The following is a 20,936-nucleotide window of genomic DNA, read 5'->3' as shown; positions in this document are numbered from 1 at the left end:
CATTGAATAAGTGGTAGGTCTGCATTCATTTTAGATTGGAGGCTAGGATGAGAAGGGTCATGCTCGACGATAAATAATGAAGTGTGCGAGATGAGAAGCATAAACATGTGATGTGTTGTGGAGTGGAGTGGTTATTTTAGTAAGGGATTTATAAAAATTTGAAATAGTGTGGATGCAACATTGACATGCATCAAATATATTAAATATCATTACGTTTGATGGTGACCGTGAATCATCTGCTCTCATCAAGTTTTCAGTTTCATCATTGTTTCTACATCCTTGCTTCATTACAATGCTTCGTATATAGCCTACTGCATGATGCAAAATTTTTTAACTATCCATCGTTTTTTTGACGTCATCAAGTCGTTTGCGCATGTGCACGTTCACGAAAAAGCCGCCATTTTTGTAGAAAACGATCGTTTTTCTTTGATTTATTTGTACTTTTAATTGTTGTTTTGATACTATAATAAAAAATTGCAAACAAAAACATTGTTTTCAAATTATCATTGCAAAAGCTTCGTGTTTCTAACAAAAAAATTGTCTATAAAGATGGCCGACAACGATAAAATGACGTCACGAAAAACCGAAGGATTGTGTGGATATACCATAAAGACTTTATTTGAACACCAAGGTGCTCTATGTTTTACTCTATGAATGCCACGGTGCTCTATGTTTCATTCTATAAACACCACGGTGCTCTATTTTTTAACTTTCCCCTTAGAGTGGCGCCTAATTAGCGGTGACATTCAAATAAAAGGTGGCGCTGTACTTTTCAAGCACTTCGTCAGAATGTTGAAAAGAAATATTTAACCCTTTCACAGGCGAATCGAAAGTTGCCCAAATTTTGCACACTCCTTCGGATGAAATTTGCTAACTTAATTCCTACTTGTTATATACCTCTAAATAAATGTGCACTAGGAAGCTGATACGTGTCTGTACCAGTTGATATCTATGGCTTGCAATTGAGCCACGGTGATCTTATAGCCTGCGTTGCATATTGTAGGAGCTTTAAAGTTTTTCATTTCATTTTAGATTTGAAGACATATTTTCATTTTATAATTATGTTCAACATGTCTGCATAAAGGTACATTGCACTCATGAATATGTTTTCTACAGTTTGCAACAAAAACTGGTTTTTTATGTGCAACAGAACAGAAGTTACCACTGTTGCTCCAATGGAACCTGAGTTCATTTTACTGCAATCATGCTATTACATAATATGCTATAAATCTGCAAGTTATAAGTTTTATAGTAATAATCTAATAAATGCTACAAATATATATTCACAAAAGTGACATAAACAAATCATAATTATAATGCATGCACAAACAAAAATTAACACTTTTAAAATCAAAAATATGTGAATTGTTTGCTCGGTAGCATGGGTTCTGATTGTTGCTTTCATATGGAACCATTTCATCATGTTCTAGGTGTGTAATACCTTCCAACGTGTCTACTGACCTGATCTCTTACTCTGCACTGCCGAACTAGTTGATATTCGCATCCAAACAATTTTTAGCAGAGTCAGCTTTACGCATTGCTATCTGAAATACCTCGCGAAAATAATAGTAAACTTTCAGCTAGAGGCCCGCGTAGCACAAGTCAGCCGTAGCATAGTAATTGCAAAAACATTTTTCACATTTGTCAAAGTATTAAGATCGTGTTAAGCAAGGAAATACTATTAGCTTGATAAAGCTACTAATTATATGTGTGGTGTTGCACTTGAAGTGTTTAACGATAAAATCTAATTAGTTAAAAAGCAGACTAGGATACTAACAGGAACAACAAAGGAATTAATCATTATTGATGCAATCGAGTCAATATTAGTACATTTTTATGGATATTTTCTACTGATCACTTGCTAATATTGCGGTCAAATAGAAGTTGCTTTCAAATAGAAATGGTGTTCAATTAACGGGTGGCGCTCTGTTTTTCAACCGTTCTCCCATAGTGTCGCTTAAATACATATGGCTTTCAAATAAAGATGGCTGGCGTTCAAATGCGGGTTTTGTAAGATATTATATCTCAGCGAAGAAGACCGCCAGAGTTGACCTGAATATGTCAGTCTTCTACGACATCTATTATCTCATTATAATAACATCGCTGTAACATTTCAAGAACGACACTCATTTACACAAGCTATGCAATGTTTACTGTTTTATTTATAATTATTGACAGTCATTGCTGACATTAGTTGCTATGAACAATGTCTAAAGTCAACAATCTCATCATGTCTCCGCCTTCAAGATTTATTCTTGATACATTTCATCTATATATTCTCCTGTGAACTTTGGTCGTGCCATCAGAGTTATTTTACAAGTGATTGCTATGTACACACTGTATCTGACTCAAATATAATATCTCGCTTAATGCTTAGAGTGAACGTCTTGTTTCACGTCGAACCCATAAGTGTGAGGACAGCCCACCCTCACAGTTTACGGGTAAGTTTTTCTTGTTGTTTCTGTTTTCTATATCATGCTGATTATAGTAGGATATCAATCACATTTAGAAAGCCTGTTAACAATTATTACTGAACTTAAAAAAGCAATTGCAAGCTTTTTGTCCCTCTTGTGGTGAGTTTGAAAGAATGAAATTAAGGAGTTCCAACCTACCAGGTTTGTAGGGATGTCGTATAAATTCAGAGGTGGTTAGAAAATTTGGAGTTAAGTGTATGTAGTCTCCTTCCTCTCCACATCCTCGTGGCTGTAGTGTGTAAGGAGTGTCTCCATATGCTAGATTTTTCTGTGCTATCAGTATTCGGGCTCTCTCAAAGGTTTCATTTTCCGCTGGCTGTAGTTTACAATATTCATTAAAATTGCATAATTATAACTTATTTGTTGTCTTCTTTGTTGCTTGTCTTCTTTGCAAATAAATTCAGTGATTGTAGCAACCTTCTCTATAAGCATTCCTTTAAGACAGAATAGAAATAGAATCTATCTTCTTTGTCAAAAAAAGCTTATTGGTAATACAATTTCTGTCACACTTTCTCTTGCAAAGGGTCTTCGGCAATGTTTCTATAAACTTGGTTTACATGGATGGTAGGATAAATAGACTAGCCAAGCTTTTAACTATTTTGTGCTCATTGTTTACCAATTTTACTCACATGGCAAAAATTAGCACTGCAACTTTACCCTCAGCAGATATGCTCTAACAGCATTTAATCATATTTGGTGTGGCAGTTACAAGCATCCTTTACATTTAGCCATCAACGTTTTTAGAGATCAAACTTTTCATCGCATTCTTTTTTGCGATAGATTTCTAGTATTCCAGTTTTAAGTTTGAAAGCTTATTAGCCCCCCCCCCCTCTGCTACTACAGTAAACTAGATTAACAATGTTCCATCGATTGTTAAAGTATTCAGGTTAGCACATTTCCTCTTGAACTGAATATCATATAGAAGCTCCCAGCTTTTATAATTCTCCCAGAACACACTCAGAGTTATTTACATCATCAGTCTCAGTTGCTAGGCAATCTCAGTTGCTAGGCAATCCTATCACTTGAATGCTCATGAAAAATTTGTATTGTGAATAGGGAATTGAAAATTCGTGGTTTATACTTTTTTAAACTTAGCATTTTTTTCAAGATAACTCGCTTTGGCAACTTCTTTGACGTTAAAGTGCTAATACCATGTGATAAGAAAATCATGACTCATCATAAAAAACATAAGGCAACCTTTAAATTTTTTTGTATCAGAATTTATTGTTTGTTTTCTTAGGGTAAGCTTTAGTATGTATCACTTTTCTGTAACTAGAGTGATTGTGTCGGTTATAAATCAGATCAAATGATACAAGTTCCTGAGGGATCACCAATTTTTGTCGCTTAAGTACCGTCGCTAAATTCTGATTATGAAAATACCAGAGCCTCATCTGACGATGAAATATCCTAATTATTTTTAGATGAACTAAACTTATGCTTTTTACACAAAAAATTAGCGAAGCATCAAAAGTGGCTGGTGACAGTTCTTTTGCATAAAAGATCCAAGTGTTTACAAGTATGCAAAATAATTTCATTTCAATTTTTTTGGATTTTGCTAAAATACAGATTGAAACACAAGTTTTTACTTTTAATTTTTTGAGCCAGTTTCACATAGCTTCAGTCATTTTAGAGAAAGTGATAGACAAACTAGCCTGAAGCCAGGTTTGCTGATCCATCCATCTGGAAGGAACCACTATCGTTACATTCTTTATGTAGAGCCTGTTCTTTGCGGCTTGGTTTAGGATCTCTGATGCATTGCTCACATAGATCTAATAAAAATAACCACAATAACCTGTTACTAAAATGGCCAATAATGCTGCCAGCTGTTGAAGTCTTGTTAGGTTTGTTTTATATTCTTGTTTTTTATTCTTTTTGTTACGCTTACTATGTTTACGCATGCATTCTGTAGCAAACATATACATGCTAGTGCTTCCTTATCAGAGGGTGTTCATAACACGCAACACTCTGATTGATGGAAAACAAATTATTCGAGTAACCTTCAAAAGGAGAAGTTTTACAAAGACTAAAAAAATTGATTAGCGTCGGAGATCATCTTGCTGATGACTGAATCTTTGTTATATTTAATGATAGTAATCTGCTTCAATGTGATGTCCACAGAAACAAGCTTATTTGCTGAGTGTATTAGCAACTTCCTAGGTCAATGAGAGACAACACTTCCCAGTCCCTTAACCGTGGGCCTGGTATTACAAAGTAAAAGTGACTAATTTCCAATATTAAATGTTGGTGAATAAACTCCTAGTAAGGAAGTATAACTCCCAGTAAGAAAGTATAACTCCCGGTAAGGAAGTATAACTCCCAGTAAGAAAATATAACTCTCGGTAAGGAAGTATAATTCCCAGTAAAAAAATATGACTCCCGGTAAGGAAATATAACTCGCCGTAAGAAAGTATAACTCCCAGTAATAATATCTCACAATATCACAATGATCCTCAGTTTAGTTCAATATTATGATTTTTATGGCATTTTTAATACACAGGAAGAACTTTAGGTCCTACTTTCCAAATGAAGATGAAAGTAATAGATTTTCTGAGCATGTCAATATTTAAGTGGTGTTATTGGCTAATGATTCAGTTTCTCAATTTTAACCTGGCCGTAAGGCGTAAGCTGTAAGTATTTCTAATCAAGAAATGCTCAAGAGAGAACATCACAAAGAGATGTATTGATGTAGGAGATTTATGTACATTGATTTATGATAGATGTACATGTATGCTGAGCATGGTGTAGCAGCCTTTCAAAGTTTGCTTCTAATTTTGGTTTTGCATGTGTTTTTATCGCAATTACAAGTAACAAACATTTAGCACTTTATAATGATAAGCTATGTTGTACTACAAGCTGTAAATTTGAATTCCAAATCTTGAATTTATTGCTCACATTCTCATTTGAGTATTTTACATTAACAAATACCAAATATCTCAAAGTCGCATTTTATATGAGCACTGCATGAATACCTGACATTGCCTGGGTAATAAAAGAGTCCAGGCAAAAAACTTATTTTTATTTAACATATACGACATTTACCACTATGATTTTTAAACTTCATATCATGAGAAAGGTGTTGATGTGCAGTTCAAATAAATTAAGAGAGAAAATAAACAATGAGTACATGGAAGTGTTTGTATAAAAAAGGTTACTGTTGCAGCAGAACCTCGCTGTATCCAACATTATGGTGGACAATAATGGCACCTCTTGATAGTGGTACAAACGTAAAAATGAGATATCAGACTTCCTTGGCCTGTTACTTTGTCTGGCCAGACGGAAAGAGAATGTAGAGGCTGTTTTTATTACAAATAATATAATTGACCTCATGAAAATAATTTTAGTTTTTACAGATGTACCAAAACTGGTAATTGAGTATAATGACACATTTGAGATTGAAACAGCGCAATTGACAATTAAAAATGTAAAAAATTTAATGATAACAAACTTTAACTTTAAAAAATTTCAAAAACGCTAAATAGAAAGGGTAATATTAATTAATACTAAAAGTGCTCATTTAGTGTGTGCGATCGCGATAAGGATATACAGTATATGGTAAATGCCATGGAAAGGATAAGAACAGGTTAACCTTGTGGTTATGTGCACTTGTTAGTAGACTTGAGATTTGAATGTCACTAGTTTTTATCCAGTACGATGGTTATTTCGTTGCTAACACTTAATCGCTATAACTGAACAGACGACAATCGTTGAGATTTATGTAGATGGACTTGTAAACTAGATAAAGGAAAAAATGCAAGTGTTGTGCAATTATGAAATAGATTTTCTCACACCTAAAATGGTAATAATGGTCATGACATAATTTGTTCACTATTTTGTTTGTATAAATTTACAGTGAAACATTGCGTGACTAAAATAGCAGTGTTTTATCGGTTTTCTAAATTGGAGAGAACAGGTGCTAAAAAATATCTCAATAAGCTAGTATCTTAAAAACATTGTCTAAAAAGGGCATTGTGGAAGGGTTTTAGATTTTAAATACATGTATGTATAACATTTAATTAGTAATCACCAAAAAACTATATTTTTTATTTCACACCAGAAGAAAAGGAATCATGCAAGCATGATTATATGTTACTCCAAGTGTCTCATAGACAGAAATACTTATTTGACACTTTTAGTTGTTATTGGTTATCGCGTTTTAACATTTGATAAAACTGAGTAAAAGAAAAGTTCCTTCACTTCTAATTCTTTATCACCATGGGAGCAGTGTGTAGGTCTTCAAAACAAACAGTGGCATGCTGAATGGGTAAAGCAATTGGATGCATACATGGAGTGTCTCAAAATGAATCGCAAAACATTGGCCCGCAGGAAATTCTTCTAACTAAACCAGATGGGCTATGGTTCACGCATAGACTGTTTTCAGTAAACAATAAATATCTGCATGATAATGTCTACTAGTGTATCGCGGATCCATCGTTTAGCTGACATGGTGTAACGATTTATCATTCTGTTTTAATTTATGGTAATGATTTCTTTGTAAACTTTCATAGCAAATTTCTGTTTGTTAATTTTTCTATCTAAAATTGAGTTACATTTTAAAGATATTCATAACATTGACAAAAGTTGTTTTATCAAATATTGTCTTCACTACCAGATGTCATTATCAGATTTTTAGTTGTATCAGTGATAAAAGTTGAATTTCTTTCTTTGGTCACGGGCTAATATTTTGGCATCATCTTTTGCTTCCTAAAGCTGTCAAATAACCTCAACACTGTTTTCTAGTAATGTATTCTTGCCAGGTAAAAACATATAGCAAAACTGTTATGAAAGAATATACGAGTTTTGATGCATTTCTTGTTCAAGGTCCTTAAAATTTACAAAACATTTTCTGCTGGTAAAATATGCTGGATTTAGCCAAAGGTTGTTATAATGAGGTCATATTTTCAAAGATGCAGTATAAATATACTACAGGCTTCGAAACATCACTAAAATGTTTGTCGGTAGAAACAACTTGGAAACTAAGATTCCCTTTGAACTTGTGATAACATTGTAAATAGCCATGTACCAGCTTTAAGAACTTTTTCAAAAGAAGATTAATGATTATTTTTACATAGATAAAAATCACTACAATCTGACAGTTTCATATATGTAAATAGTATTTAAAGTTATACCCCAGTACATCCTTTTTCTATGACTGGCAGACAGATACAGCAGTTGCCCAGTATTTTAAGTTCTAATTAAAAGCATTAAAAAGTAGCATGGTATTGTTATGACTCTCTTAGTTATGTAGACAACTGCTTATCTTGCTCCCAAACTAGTCAAGTGCAAGATAGGGGGAGATTACTGCTGCATCATTTTTATGCAGTCTGTGGTTAAAGGTTGCACATGTTTGCCTTGCTAAAGTCGGAAGACTAATTCAATTCTGCTGGTAGCAAGGCTAGAAGGTAATTAATCAACATATGTTTCTAATTATGATTTATTCTAAGGTCATAAATGAAATAATCTATTTGGGTAAACTTTATGGCTATCTCAGCATTTGTACTAAGAAGCTAGCAAATCCATAATACCACCAACTATTATACCTTTAGTTTTTCAATGATGTCTAGGTTTTCTGAAACCTTCTCATCAATAGCAATGAGGAGGTTAGTGTAGCCACCATCTTGACTCAGCTTGATAGATTCTCTGTCATTCGCAATGTTGGAGGAAGTCGTCATTACAATCATCCAACAAATCATCAGCACAGCTGCTATTCGTTGGTCTAAAAACAGAAACACTGTTTTGCAGCTGCTTAAATAACAAGTCTACACATACCATCAGATCTGCATTGATATTTCATCAGGTCATCAGGTCATTTCAGCCTATTCATTGATTTGCAATTGTGATATGCTGATAATTTGGAGAAGGATGACTAGACAAAAAATATGCTGGCTCTAACCGCCAATCAGGAGACTTTTCCTGTTGGACCTGTGACAATTATTTTATCACCTAAATTGCTTTAACGCTTTAGAAATAATTCGATTTAATTTAACTCTTTAAAAAATTAGTAGTTCAAATCGAAATTCTTTTGCATCATAAATTGTGTTAAGGTGCAAACACACTAGACCATATTTAGTGTGACATCGCACTGTGTGGCACCACTCTGTGCTGGAACTCACTCAGCCAACTGATGCAGAGCAATAACGCTAGACTTTCTCAATCAGAGCTTTATCGCGCACTGTATTTTGATTGGCTGTTCTTCACAGAGTGCAATGCTTTAGCTGTAAATTTTCTTGTGTCGTATTTGCTGTTTTGCTAATGATTGCTAAATGAACATCGAACTTTTCATCGATTTGATGATGACAAATCCAGTCTTGTATGATACAAGATACTAAAACTATCAGGATACGCAGTTGAAAAATAACATTTAGAAGTCAATCACGATGCAAGTTGGCCATCTTGGAAATGGTGAGTAATTATTATTTATTATGAAAAAAGATTCTCTTGAGCTTAATAATACTAAATGCATTGGTTACATGACAGTTCCTAGGTGAGTGTGATCAGATAACGTGAAGTAGCTTTCTTAAAAATGTTGTAACTGCTAGTTATTTATTTTTAGTCACAAAATCTAAGCAGCAGTGGAAGTCTGTTGGAGACCAATTTTGAAAAATTTTATTAGAAAAGGAGAAAGCGCAGAGGTTAAGGGCTCTAGCTTTCCAGAATCTAAAAAAGAAATAATTCCATTTATGAAATGGCATAAAGGTTGTTTTGAATGACCAAGGTTAGTTAAGGGAAATGAGTTTGATGTTTACATGCAGACTTTATTTATAAATTGATTGCCAATATAAACTACAATTGGATATCTTAACCAATACCTATAATGATTGAAGGCAACTTTGGTCTACGGCAGCTATTGTAAGCCTTCTATGCGTGCTATTTCAGTAAATTATTAATTAAGCAAATACAAATAGATACACATGCATATATTAATTTCAAAGGTCTTAATGCACTTTGTCGTTGTAGCACTATGAGCACTTCAACTGCATCAGAGGAGGTGCTGCTGCTGGTAATATAGAGCCACCATGTACATTTACAACCATCTCCATCATCAACTCAACCTCCCATGCACCCTAAACTCCTTCTTCATCAAAGGGTAAGAAAAGATAATTGAGTGCTGATATTGATTTTAGAGATGAATTATTGAAACGATTTGACTTGTTAAATCAAGAAGAGAAATGGCTTGATGCTTTTGGAGAAAAAATGGCAAGAGACCTTAAAGCCATCAAAGGAGAGTTAGAGCAGGAACTTATAATGTGAGAAATAAGAGATGTGATTTCTAGAGCTAGGATTCCAAGATACCAAATACATGCGGCCCACACTCTCTAGCTATCACAATCACAAGGTTCACCCACTGAAGAATGAAACCCATAATATACTATATCATAATTTTATTGGCATTACACAAACTACATAAATTGTCAAAACTTTGCTAAATATATAATGTATTGGTTTTCGAAAACTACATGTTATGACATTAAAACTGAATACAATATGCAACAAAGCTTAGAGTTATAGACTTCTGCATACATAGGTGTCTTGCCGTTCCACAACACCAAGTCCAACAAAGTCTGATTCAAATCTATTTGCAGTGTCAGTAGCATATTGAGTGTAGCTGCAGTTTGTTTGTACCTGATTATCAAAAGGTCTCTCAAGTCACCAGGTACCCTCTACAAATATCTTCCCTAAATTCTATAGAGTCGGCAATCTCTGGCAGACTATCCCAGTTTATAATGTGCTCTTCCATAACATTGTGGAGAACACAAGTTGCTAAGATAACTCTTTTTGCACTATCTGCTGAAATACCTAGAATATCGTCTCTATCTAATCATCTCCATCTAAAAATATTAAGTGAAGTAATTCATAAACAGCATATAATGAAAGCGTGTCATAGTGCCTAAAAGAATAATATTTGTTGCACATATAGTGTCGTCAAGCAGTACAGTAGAACACCAGTGTATTGAGAACACTAACCTAGAAGTCATCTCATTATGCTAAAAGAATTTTCAATGGTCCTCCAAGTCCTGCTTAGCTGATAGTTGTATACTTTTTATCATTGCTAACCCGCACTGTTCCAGAGGATATATGCTTTAGCTATGGTTCAAGAGGAAATGCCTTGTCTCCTATTATCACAAATGGTAGTGACGGAAAAGTTCCTAAAATAAATTCAAAATCATCAACTAGTGTAACTATTATGCATGGTACTCTGGAGAATCAAGGATGCCATCTAATGCCGATGAATATCAGGTGATATTTCAGCAATTTGTAAAAACGTTTGAAACACAAGAAAATTGTGAATTTAAAAAAGTCTTTAATTACCTGGCAAGTTTGTTGTAGCTAATATTTTGAGCTGACCAGACTCTATTGCATCTTCCAAAGAAGACTGGTTAAAAGTTCCACCATTTGAATATCATCCTGGGGTGTCAACATCAATGTAAATGAACCGGTACTTAGCATTGCACATTGCCACAAGTGCAATACTGTAAGATAATTAAGCAGATATTTGCCATGTGACAAGTAATGTGCCAGTTTACCAGTAGGTTGCAAAGACTCAACCCTTAGCTTTAATTGACAACATGGTTGTATTTTGTAACATATGTCACAGTTTAATTGAGAAAACTGCAACTCTAAAAAAGAAAGGTGTTGGGAAAAGGTTAGGAAGAGGGAAGGATAAAATAATAATATCAAAACAGTCCTATAACATATGGTTTTCAAACATTTTGTTAAATAAAGTTTTTTTGTAGTTGAAATACAGTGAACCGTTGTTACGTGGTGCTTGAATTTGTCAATGTTTTTCATCTGCACTTTACAAACAGTTATGAAAATTCCTTGTTTGCTCTAATCTGTAAAACGAATAGAATTAACGGTTGATACATTTTTGAGACAATATGTTTTATAGTGCATAAATTGATGTGAATAACTAAAATATTTGAGATAAAATTTTATGTTTCCTTATACGTGATAATCTAGCAAGTACAAAATGGCACTTTGCTACACTATGTTTGTTTATTTAACTGAGAGAAACTGAACAATTAATTATAATATCTTACCAAATAGCAATATCATCCCCATCATCCTCAGTAGATAGTGTAGCCAAATAAGTAGCACATGTGATTCCATATAGCATCACAGGTGTTGTAGATAATGTCCTTAGCTGTAAACGCCCTTATTCTAAAGAGCATGGCTATTAATTTTATGATGTGTCGAGTGGCTAGGTCAAATGATGGTGAGTCGCAGTTCTGGTGATATTGCCTCTCTTAACCTGGTGCCCAATTTAGTTATATCTAATTTTATGAACTCTAATATGTGGTTAAAACCTGAAGGTGTGACAGGAAAAGCTTCTTTGGGAAAATGGTTGTGAAAGTTGTTCTGTTGATACACATCTAAAACGTTGTGTTAGCCACCTTGTAATGATTCAGAAAGGTAAGGAGTAGGAACCTAGTATCACTCTTTCTTGTTTCTTCTTGTAGCACACAATTGGTGAAAGTGAGATAGCATAAGCCATTGACAGCGTTGTCTTGGAGGCGCCATATTTACTCACATTTATTACCAACTCCGGAGAAATTGGTTGTACAGAATTCTATTGGCTATTTGCGAGTGTGCCCGCATTACAGTACTGATTGCTGGTAAATTGCCCAAGTGTGTTTAGGCTCACGCCAGTGATATCTTCGCACTCAGAAAAGGCATTCTCCACACCCGCACACAAATCCCCTAGTGTCTTTGCACCTTAAGAATCGATTTAATGCAGTATTCAGTTTTCAATTCATTAACTATCTCGACTTCAATGTGATGGTTCACATCAATTCTCCCAAAGAGTTAAAACTAATTCTTTATCGATTCTCACTAAAATTTCTACTCACAGCACTCTATCAAAATTACAATAAACAACACTCACACAAACTTAACTACACACATTAGCTAAATTCCTTGACTGTCTGTATAGCAAATGCTAACTATTTCACTACAAAATATTTTGCTAATTTAGCTGTAATTAAGTAACGCCAAATTTTTTTTAAATTTTTGCTGTAAAAGCTAGTGCCTATCTTAAAGCATTAACTTAAAATTTTTTTTAGAATAATCAACCTATTTTGCACAAGAATCAATAAACTTTGCATAAAAAAGTCATTCTTAATATTGTTTGAAGTTTAGGGAAATTTGTTGCAAAAGAAAAATTCTATTGTTTTTGCTGTTTGATCAAAACGCAGGACAAATGTCTCTACTAGAAATATATAGTTCACAAAAATATTTTGAGCCCAATATTAAAAAAGTTCCACAAACAGAAACATGTTTCTTCTGCTGTTTACATTTTTTTCTTTTTATCAATCCTAAAGCAAAGCTAAGAAAAATAAAAACCATGATTTTGCTCTGTGATTTCTAAGTAACAGAAAAGCTAACTGGTTCTCTTTTAGTAACATGATAAACAAATATTTTAAATCTGAAGTGGTAAAAGAATAACAAAAAACAGTCAACTCTGTTACCTGCGAATCACAGTTGTAGAGGCAGAATGAAGGATACAGGCAAGGCGTTATAAGGGCTTTTCGTAGCGAAAGAGTTGAGGAGATAATTTTATAACATACAAATCTTAAAATATAAGCATGACAATATAAACATGAAAATACGCGTAACTTTCTGTAGGACTAGTGTGTATATGTTTCTTTCACTCCCGCGATCAACAATAACAATTAAAAATATCATCGGATATAGTTAAAACAATAATAGTACTTCTGTCAAATAAGAAGTATCTATGAGGCACTTGGGGTGACATCTATGTGCAAAATTTTTTTATTTTTCTATTTTAGTTTAAAATGAAAAACATAATTTTGTTGATAATTACCGATCAAAAGTTCTTCATACATATATTTAAATCCTAAAACACTCCCTCAATGCCCTTTGTGAATCATGTCTTCTAAGATACAGTAGTTGCTCTTATAACGTAAATTCCAGACAGCATAAATAGTTTATGTGAAGTTTTTGCTTCATACTACGTAAAAACTTCCATATATATGTAACTTAAAGTGTCAAGTCAGGCAAATTCTCAAATTTGGCTTGAACATTAATTTATTTCACCGCACTTCTGGAAGAAAAAATGACACACTTGTAGCATCATATTTATTATATATACAACTTCGCAACATTCTAGTTCATCATCATAGATTGTCAGATGTGTCGACAAAACAGAAAATAGGATAGCTGCAACTGTTCATAAATACAAAGGCAGTAAATGGGTTCAGGTGTTACATTAATGCAAATGTCCCGAGTTGGAGTATCGTTGAAAGTTCTCTTTTATCCTAACATTGACTCCTGGATACAGCTAGACGACGAGCTGGTAGTATCAATCTTTATTTGTTTGGAATTATTTTATTTTGCTTTCTTGTAAGCGTATGAAATACTTGTTATTAGTTTTACTTTGCAGAGTAGACATCGCTGTTTAGAAAAAATAAGCAAATCGTTGTAAATGAACATCAAAGATGTGCTCTCTCCATCAACTTATTGTAAAATTACCTCAATAAAACCTATAAAACCTATGATAAAACCTATGAGTCTATAAAACCTGTGAGATCGATCATAAAAAAGAGAAAAGTTGTTAACGCAAACTAATATTGTTGCAGAAACTTCATGAAATGTTCACATGTTTAAGGAAATATTAAGAAAACATTGAAATTGGTCTCAATCGATCTTCAGCCAAAAACCCTCCTGACAGTATACGACATTCTGTAGATAACTGCGTGGCATGAAAAAAAAATGCATTATTAAAAAATTAATTTATGGAACTAAATGGTCATAAAACTGAATGTGCAAAAAAATTAAATTTATGAAGTAATATTTAATACAACAATATTTTATATTTCTACTTTATCTTAGAGACATACAAGTGGAAGTGTAGGTTTGACAAAAACGTATAATTGAACGCGAAGGTGGTAGCGATAAACATCGTAGCATATTCTAACGTGAATCAAGTAAAGTTTGACCTAACCTACACTTCATTTTTATGTTCTTTTTCATTTTTTACATTTATTTTTACTTTTATTTATGAAGTTACAGCTACATGTAAAGAAACATGTACAGCTACAGACTGTGCATGTTTCTATAAAATTTGAGCAGGGTATGTTAAGAATATATTTAGCAATTGATTCAAATAATTACTGAAAAATATTTAAATATTAAAAATTGGTTAGATGAAGCAAACATAAGTACAGGTTTGACTGTGCTCGGCTATATATATAATACTATTAAGAAAAGTTTTACACGCTACTCACCCATGTTGCGTGCGTGTGGTAGGTTTGATCTCCGAAAGAAGTGTAGTAACTCATGCATGTTTCGCTGTTTATATACAGTGAACTTGACTTGACATACCATATTTTAATTCACTTGCCAGACATTTATCTCAGATAAATAAAGATGTAGAAACTGTTTTCCAGCCCTACAATCGTCTGAGCGATAATATTTTTTATGTTAGCATTTTGTAGGAACTTCTGCTTTTGTATTTTGGTTTGTTATCAACTAATATTTTTCTGGGTAAATAATACAAGTTTTTACAGAGTAGGTCATTGCTACAGCATATTTGTTTAAAGCTCTCATGATTACAATGTATTACAGTAGAACAGCATAGAGAGCCTTTTTGTGAACACTAGCACTTATTTGACAGAAAGGCTACCGTTGGTGATTGGAAAGACATCTGATTTTAATTTGTTCAATTAATAAAATAAATTTCTGTGTATCAATCTGTGCACTGACAAGCCACCGGCTTACTAATTTTATTTATGGTATTTATTGTTTTTTTTAATCTCTAGTTACGCATTTGCTTCAAATTGATAATCTCAAACAAAATTTTATAATTTTTTCTCATTACACTGTAAAAACTGTCAGACTTAGTGCGTGTGAAAAGTGAGTGATTCAGTGCAGTTACTGCTTGAATAATGCATAATATTAGGCATTGGATGAATATTTTTCTGCAGTCCGAAAAACAATGCACTTTGTTAAAATATCCCCTTCTTTAAAACGCACTGTGATGAACTAAATATTGAATTAAATTCTCAGGCAATGCAATGAAATCGCATTCAGTGTGTATTTTGCCATTACCTATCAGTATATTACAATGCGCTTAATGCTTAAACATTGCACTTTGTATATAAAGCTAATGCGTATGATGCGTTTGTGATCCGCTTAACAGCGCCGAGTGAATTAAATTAAGATAAACACAATGAGTGCATAGAGAGCATTGATAATTATGCATTAACTGTTTATAATTTTTATGCGGTGAGGGTGTAGGCTTCAGGCATTTATGCACTGCTTGTGTTAACTAAATAAAAACTTGATAAGCGATTAAAATTTTGAACAGTAATGCGTCAGCTGCATTAAACTTGCAACACAGCCATTGCATTATTAGCAAAAATTTATGCACTGGTTGAATTGTTTACAAAAAAAACTCACTACATGCTTAATAGTTGACAAATAAATAAGATACAGTAAACAGTCAGCGCATTAAATTTCCACATTTATGCAATGGTTGTGTGATTTTGTACTTGAACTCAATAGGCGTGTATAGTTGAGAATATTAATGCATTGACTAGTTTAAGTATATATCAAGGTAGTCAGCGTCGTTTGTTTTGAAAGCCTATGAGCTGAATGTATTATTTACACTAAACCTCAACAGATTACCAGATGTTCAAATTCTGACCTGTCAATGTAATAGCTCATCTTAATTTACAATGCGATCAATTCATTAGGTCTGCACTAGCTCAGGCCCTAATCACTTTATCTGAATTGGAGTTGTCCCAATTTGAAATGGTCACGTGACCATTTCGAGTGGGGACAATTCTATTGCGGAATCCTACCTTTTTTCAATTGCTGTTTGCTGGTAATATCTGATGAGCATAGGTCTACATCTAAAGGATTACCAAACTTTGTTTTCATAATTACCGGTTTTCAACATGTCAAAGGAAGACCTTGACAAGCAGACACCAAGTGGTTAAACTTTTAATATGGCCATCCTCTGATCTACAGGTCTGTGTTATTATAGTAAGTGATTATATCTCGTGTGTATAATCTCAATGGCTTTAAGAGTTGGTCATTTTGCGAGATGGTCAAGGGCAGGCAACATTTCCAGCTGAATTACATCCAACATGGAGTAGTTTGAGACATGGAAAACAACACCAATATTTGAGGTGAACTCTGCATATGTGATTCCGTTTGCGACAAACCAAACCCTTGAAATTTTTTCCGCAAAAGAAAATTAACTATTTCCCAAAAAAAAAACCAAGGTATATTCAACTTTACAAAATAAGACTTGACAATTTCTACAGAAAAGTGATACGGTTGATAGGGATGTGGAGAGCGGTAGACATAATTGGAATATTCCAATTGAATTGGAAGTTAATAAAACGGGTTAGTAATTCCTCCAACTATTATTAGTTTTTTAAGGCGACAAAGTTTTTCATTTCCCTAACTCATAAAGCGAACCGATTGGTTGAATAATAAAACCGATCATGTAATGTTTTGGGGGAGTTGCCCCCTCTCGCCTTTCGAGTTTAACTTCCTCCATCGGGAGTTGTTAACCCTTTGGCAGGTGAGCTCTGTTATCACCACCTACTAGTATTACTACCATTACCCTGTGTATACTTCTTCACTATGAAAATCAATTTGGTATTTTCACCATAGCTCCACCATTCTTGAAAAACTTTTATTTAATTCAAAGATGTGAGCTGTGAGCGAACTACTATAAATAAATGCCCCGACTCACACGCCCCTCACAAGTGTTTTATGTCTGCTACGTTAAACAGTTGGTAATTATAAATTGTCACTGCTATTATTATTTTAGAGCCGCAAATTTTCTGCAACCTAAATATAGTATGCAACTATTGATAATTGAACAAAAATATTGTTCTCCTGCTTTGGCGGAATTGTCCTCTCTCGCTTTTGATACTAGTTTAGCGACAGCATGTTTAATATCATTGGCCACTGCAAACAAAGTTGGCCAACTCCCAAGCAGCTTAGCTTGCCCATCACCATCTGTTAGTATATTATTATTACCATTAACACCCTGCGTATACCCAAACTATTCCCACTTCGCAGAGAATAGTGCATTTTACCCTAACTTCAACTTTCTCGCAAAAAATTATCTTCTTCTATTCAATAATGTGAATTGCAAGAAAATTACATACTCATAGTTTTCAATAGACCGCAAAACAGTAAACCAGCTGGTAATAAGTGTTATAGCATTTTAGAGTTGGAAATTTCACACCACTAACATAGAGTGCAGCTATTGATAATTGGTGGAATTGTCCTCTCTCGCTATTGCTACTAATTTAGCTAGTGTGGATCGTTCATTTTAACTTAATTTCACAATTAAAATCTCATTTTTCATTTTATCGACAATGGCTCGGAAAATATGCAATTGTGATAATCGACAAGTCGGCAGTGCAGTGCAGACCAGGACCATTGTGACTTCACCAGCCCATGTATCTTTTTTTCTTTGAAGCATCGTAAACCCGCTTCAATTCTTTTGAAACAATGTGAACAACAGGCATACTGCTCTGCATTAAGATGTCCTAAGATTTTTGAGCCTATCTACTAGTAGAACTAATGTGAAAGTGCAATTATCTCTCGATTAGTGGCGATCATTAGTGGACCTACGTATTCTGCAAAAAGGATGGCTTGCTCCAAAGGTTTGCCATCTACAGAACTAAGTTTTATAGTTGTGCTCACCTGAGAGTGAAATTTTTTTGGCGTATGAGGAGTTCTTCTTGTAGTCTATTTCTGACATCAACTTGACACAACCGAGAACGCGTCTACTGTCTGAAAATACAAATAATATGTTGATTTAATTGACTTATTTAGCCTATGCTACACTTTCACCACACAAGTCTTATTAACCATCAAACTGCCGGATACATTCTATAAAGTGGGTTAATTCAAAGTGCAGAGTAGATGTAGATATTATATTATAAATACTGCCCTGCTACCGCTACCGACATGCCAAGATAACTTCTGGTATATCTCTATTTCCTTGTTATGATTACCATGCTGATCCGAACACACGGGGTTGGGAATCCAAGCGGTGACCTGTCATATCATGAACAAAATTTCCATAACTGGCGTCAATTGATATATTTACGGGCAACGAAAATGCGGCCTCCTTGCACAGAATTGGAGGTTCAATATTATCTACCCTTGTAAAAAGGGGTAAGATACAAGAATATCTAATAAAAATTAAGTTTTTTTTAAAGTTTTTAATCACAACTAGGATATTGCAATGGGAGTGGTCTGCCTAACCAAAGATATTGTTATTTTTAATTTTAAAATATGTCATGAAAATTCATACCGGTATGCCATTTATTGCATTTATCACTAGCAAAGTAAATGTATAAGAATTACCAACAATAATGACCCATGCTCATGATTGGATTGAAGAACATTGACTGCTGTGGAAATGTTTTTTTTTAATTTAAAAATATATATTTGATGTGAGTAAAGATAGCTCAGAGTTTTCATGCAACTCTCATTGAATCGTGAGCGTCATTGAGTACTATGATATTACAATAACGATTGATAAGCCTCAAAGTCAAATCCTAATATAAAGCTAAAATAAAGCTATGTCTTCCCAAACCACAGTTAGAAGCTCAAGTCGTTTCAGTTACATAAAAATATCAATGTAGGCCTAAAGATAATAAATCTATGTTCTTGAGTTAAAAAAAATAGGATTATCTAAGCGCTTACTGTCGGCATCACAGGTTTTCTGTTGGTATCCTTGATCCTCCACTTAGCTTATCTGCCACACATTTCCTGGCGAAATCTGAAAAAATATCACGTCTCATACAATGTGGCTTTAACTAGTATACATATAGTACAGGGTTAATCTCATCGGAACTTCAAGTGAACACTGTGTTTTTTCATGTTCTTCAGAAAGATAGAAAATTTTTAGTCATTATTCGTTTGGAAACAGCAAATAATTCTAAACGGTTGTCGCAGAGCATCTTAGAGAGGGTTATTATATTTGTGCAGTTTGGCGTTGGATTGGATGTTGACAGCTTTTTGCCACTAAGGCTAAATTTATTGCATAGCTTTCTCAACAAAATATTTAAATTATAAAAATCATAAAATTATAATAATAAAGCGGTGCTGTTCACAAACTAAGAGACGCAATGGTATATAGCTTTATCCTTAGTGAAATCAACCTGCATAGAAATTTGTATAATACTGAAAGTATCAAGGAGTTGTCAGCACAACCACATTACTTTCTAGCTTGTAAGATCCAAATGGAGCCAAAACTGACGGTGGCAAGTCAGTCTGGTGAAAACACATTACATATTGCAGCCTTATATCTCTGATGTTGGCATGCGATATTTTTTCTGATACTGTCAGCACCGCAACATTTCCATATTCTCAATGGCAATCAGCTGTCGGCTTACCTACCCAAACTGCAACACTGTTGGTAATGCAAGTCATTTGGAATTAATTAGCCTGGACAAAAATATCGAGTGGTAAATTTAGGAGGTACTCCTAACTGCTTGCTCCAAAAATAGCTAGGTAACTCTGTTTAGAGGGATATAATATGGTTTATAATATAAATAATTAATAACAGAATTGCTATCCCATGAAGAATAACCGGTTAACTGCAACGGGCGTGTAGGCTAACACAAAAGGTTTGTCAAAGTTTTTTGGATCCATCATACCTCCTAGCCTACACTGTGTTGCTTATTCAATAGTACAGACACCTATAATCTTACTGGCCCTGACTATTGGTGTAAAACAAGCTAATACGTTTGTTAAGAAGGGACAAGTCATACCGTTACAAATAGACCCTTTCGCTCTTCGGCTCCATTGACTCTTTAGGGTTCTTGTAAAACTCTGTAGGCTTACGATGTCATAGACAGGTGTTATTTGCCCATTGATCATAAATTTGCTCTCTGATGGTTCACTGAAAAAGTTATAAAACCTGTATTTTTGATGTCTCAAGATTATTTAGCCTTTATTACAGCCGCAGGGGAAAGCAGTTCAGATTAGATTTTTAAAATTACTTAATATTTGGATTTTGGAGTATTACTTTTTAGAAAAATGTTATTTGAATTTCGGTTATATACAGCAGTTGCAGAGATTATTGAAGGCCATTAAATAAAAAGAAAAAATAAGGTGTTTTGGTATAATAAAATAAATTTTAGTGAGACACGATTAGCCAAAAGTGGAGGGTTTTAATGGTCGCCAAGTCTGATTTTTAATTTTCTCTTTGGAATGACGATGTTTAAAGAACACTCCTTCTGACATCAAACTGGCTTTTACCGATGAAAATTTTAATGCTTCTTTGACAATCAACCACTTTCAAAGTGAGTTATTCGCGTCGTCGGGTATTCGAGAACTTCTGAGATTTAACTTTATTTGACGCCAAGGTTGGCTTTATGAACGAAGCTTTCTTAATGGATTTTATATAATGAAATGGTTTGGTGCCGTTTTGCTGAATAACAGTGGTCTGAGGAGATT

The 20,936-nt window shown here is 34.0% G+C and overlaps 1 protein-coding gene and 1 long non-coding RNA gene across 3 annotated transcripts in view; both read right to left on the bottom strand.

The window, feature by feature from the left end:
- The window catches only part of LOC137387006 (calcium-activated chloride channel regulator 1-like), a 261,390-nt gene that overhangs the window by 46,167 nt on the left and 194,287 nt on the right, over window positions 1-20,936 (bottom strand). For both annotated transcript variants that reach the window (XM_068073282.1, XM_068073283.1), the window contains exon 4: window positions 2,613-2,790. In XM_068073282.1, coding sequence (XP_067929383.1) covers window positions 2,613-2,790 — 178 coding nt within the window. The remainder of the gene's footprint in view (window positions 1-2,612; window positions 2,791-20,936) is intronic.
- Window positions 18,060-20,382, bottom strand: LOC137387011 (uncharacterized). Its single transcript, XR_010977860.1, has 3 exons — window positions 20,249-20,382; window positions 19,179-19,254; window positions 18,060-18,524 (listed from the first exon to the last, which is right to left on the bottom strand). It is a non-coding gene; the product is annotated as an uncharacterized lncRNA (long non-coding RNA).

This window comes from Watersipora subatra, chromosome 2 (genome assembly GCF_963576615.1).
Source record: "Watersipora subatra chromosome 2, tzWatSuba1.1, whole genome shotgun sequence".
Classification (NCBI taxonomy): domain Eukaryota; kingdom Metazoa; phylum Bryozoa; class Gymnolaemata; order Cheilostomatida; family Watersiporidae; genus Watersipora; species Watersipora subatra.
This window is presented reverse-complemented; position numbering and strand designations above follow the sequence as displayed.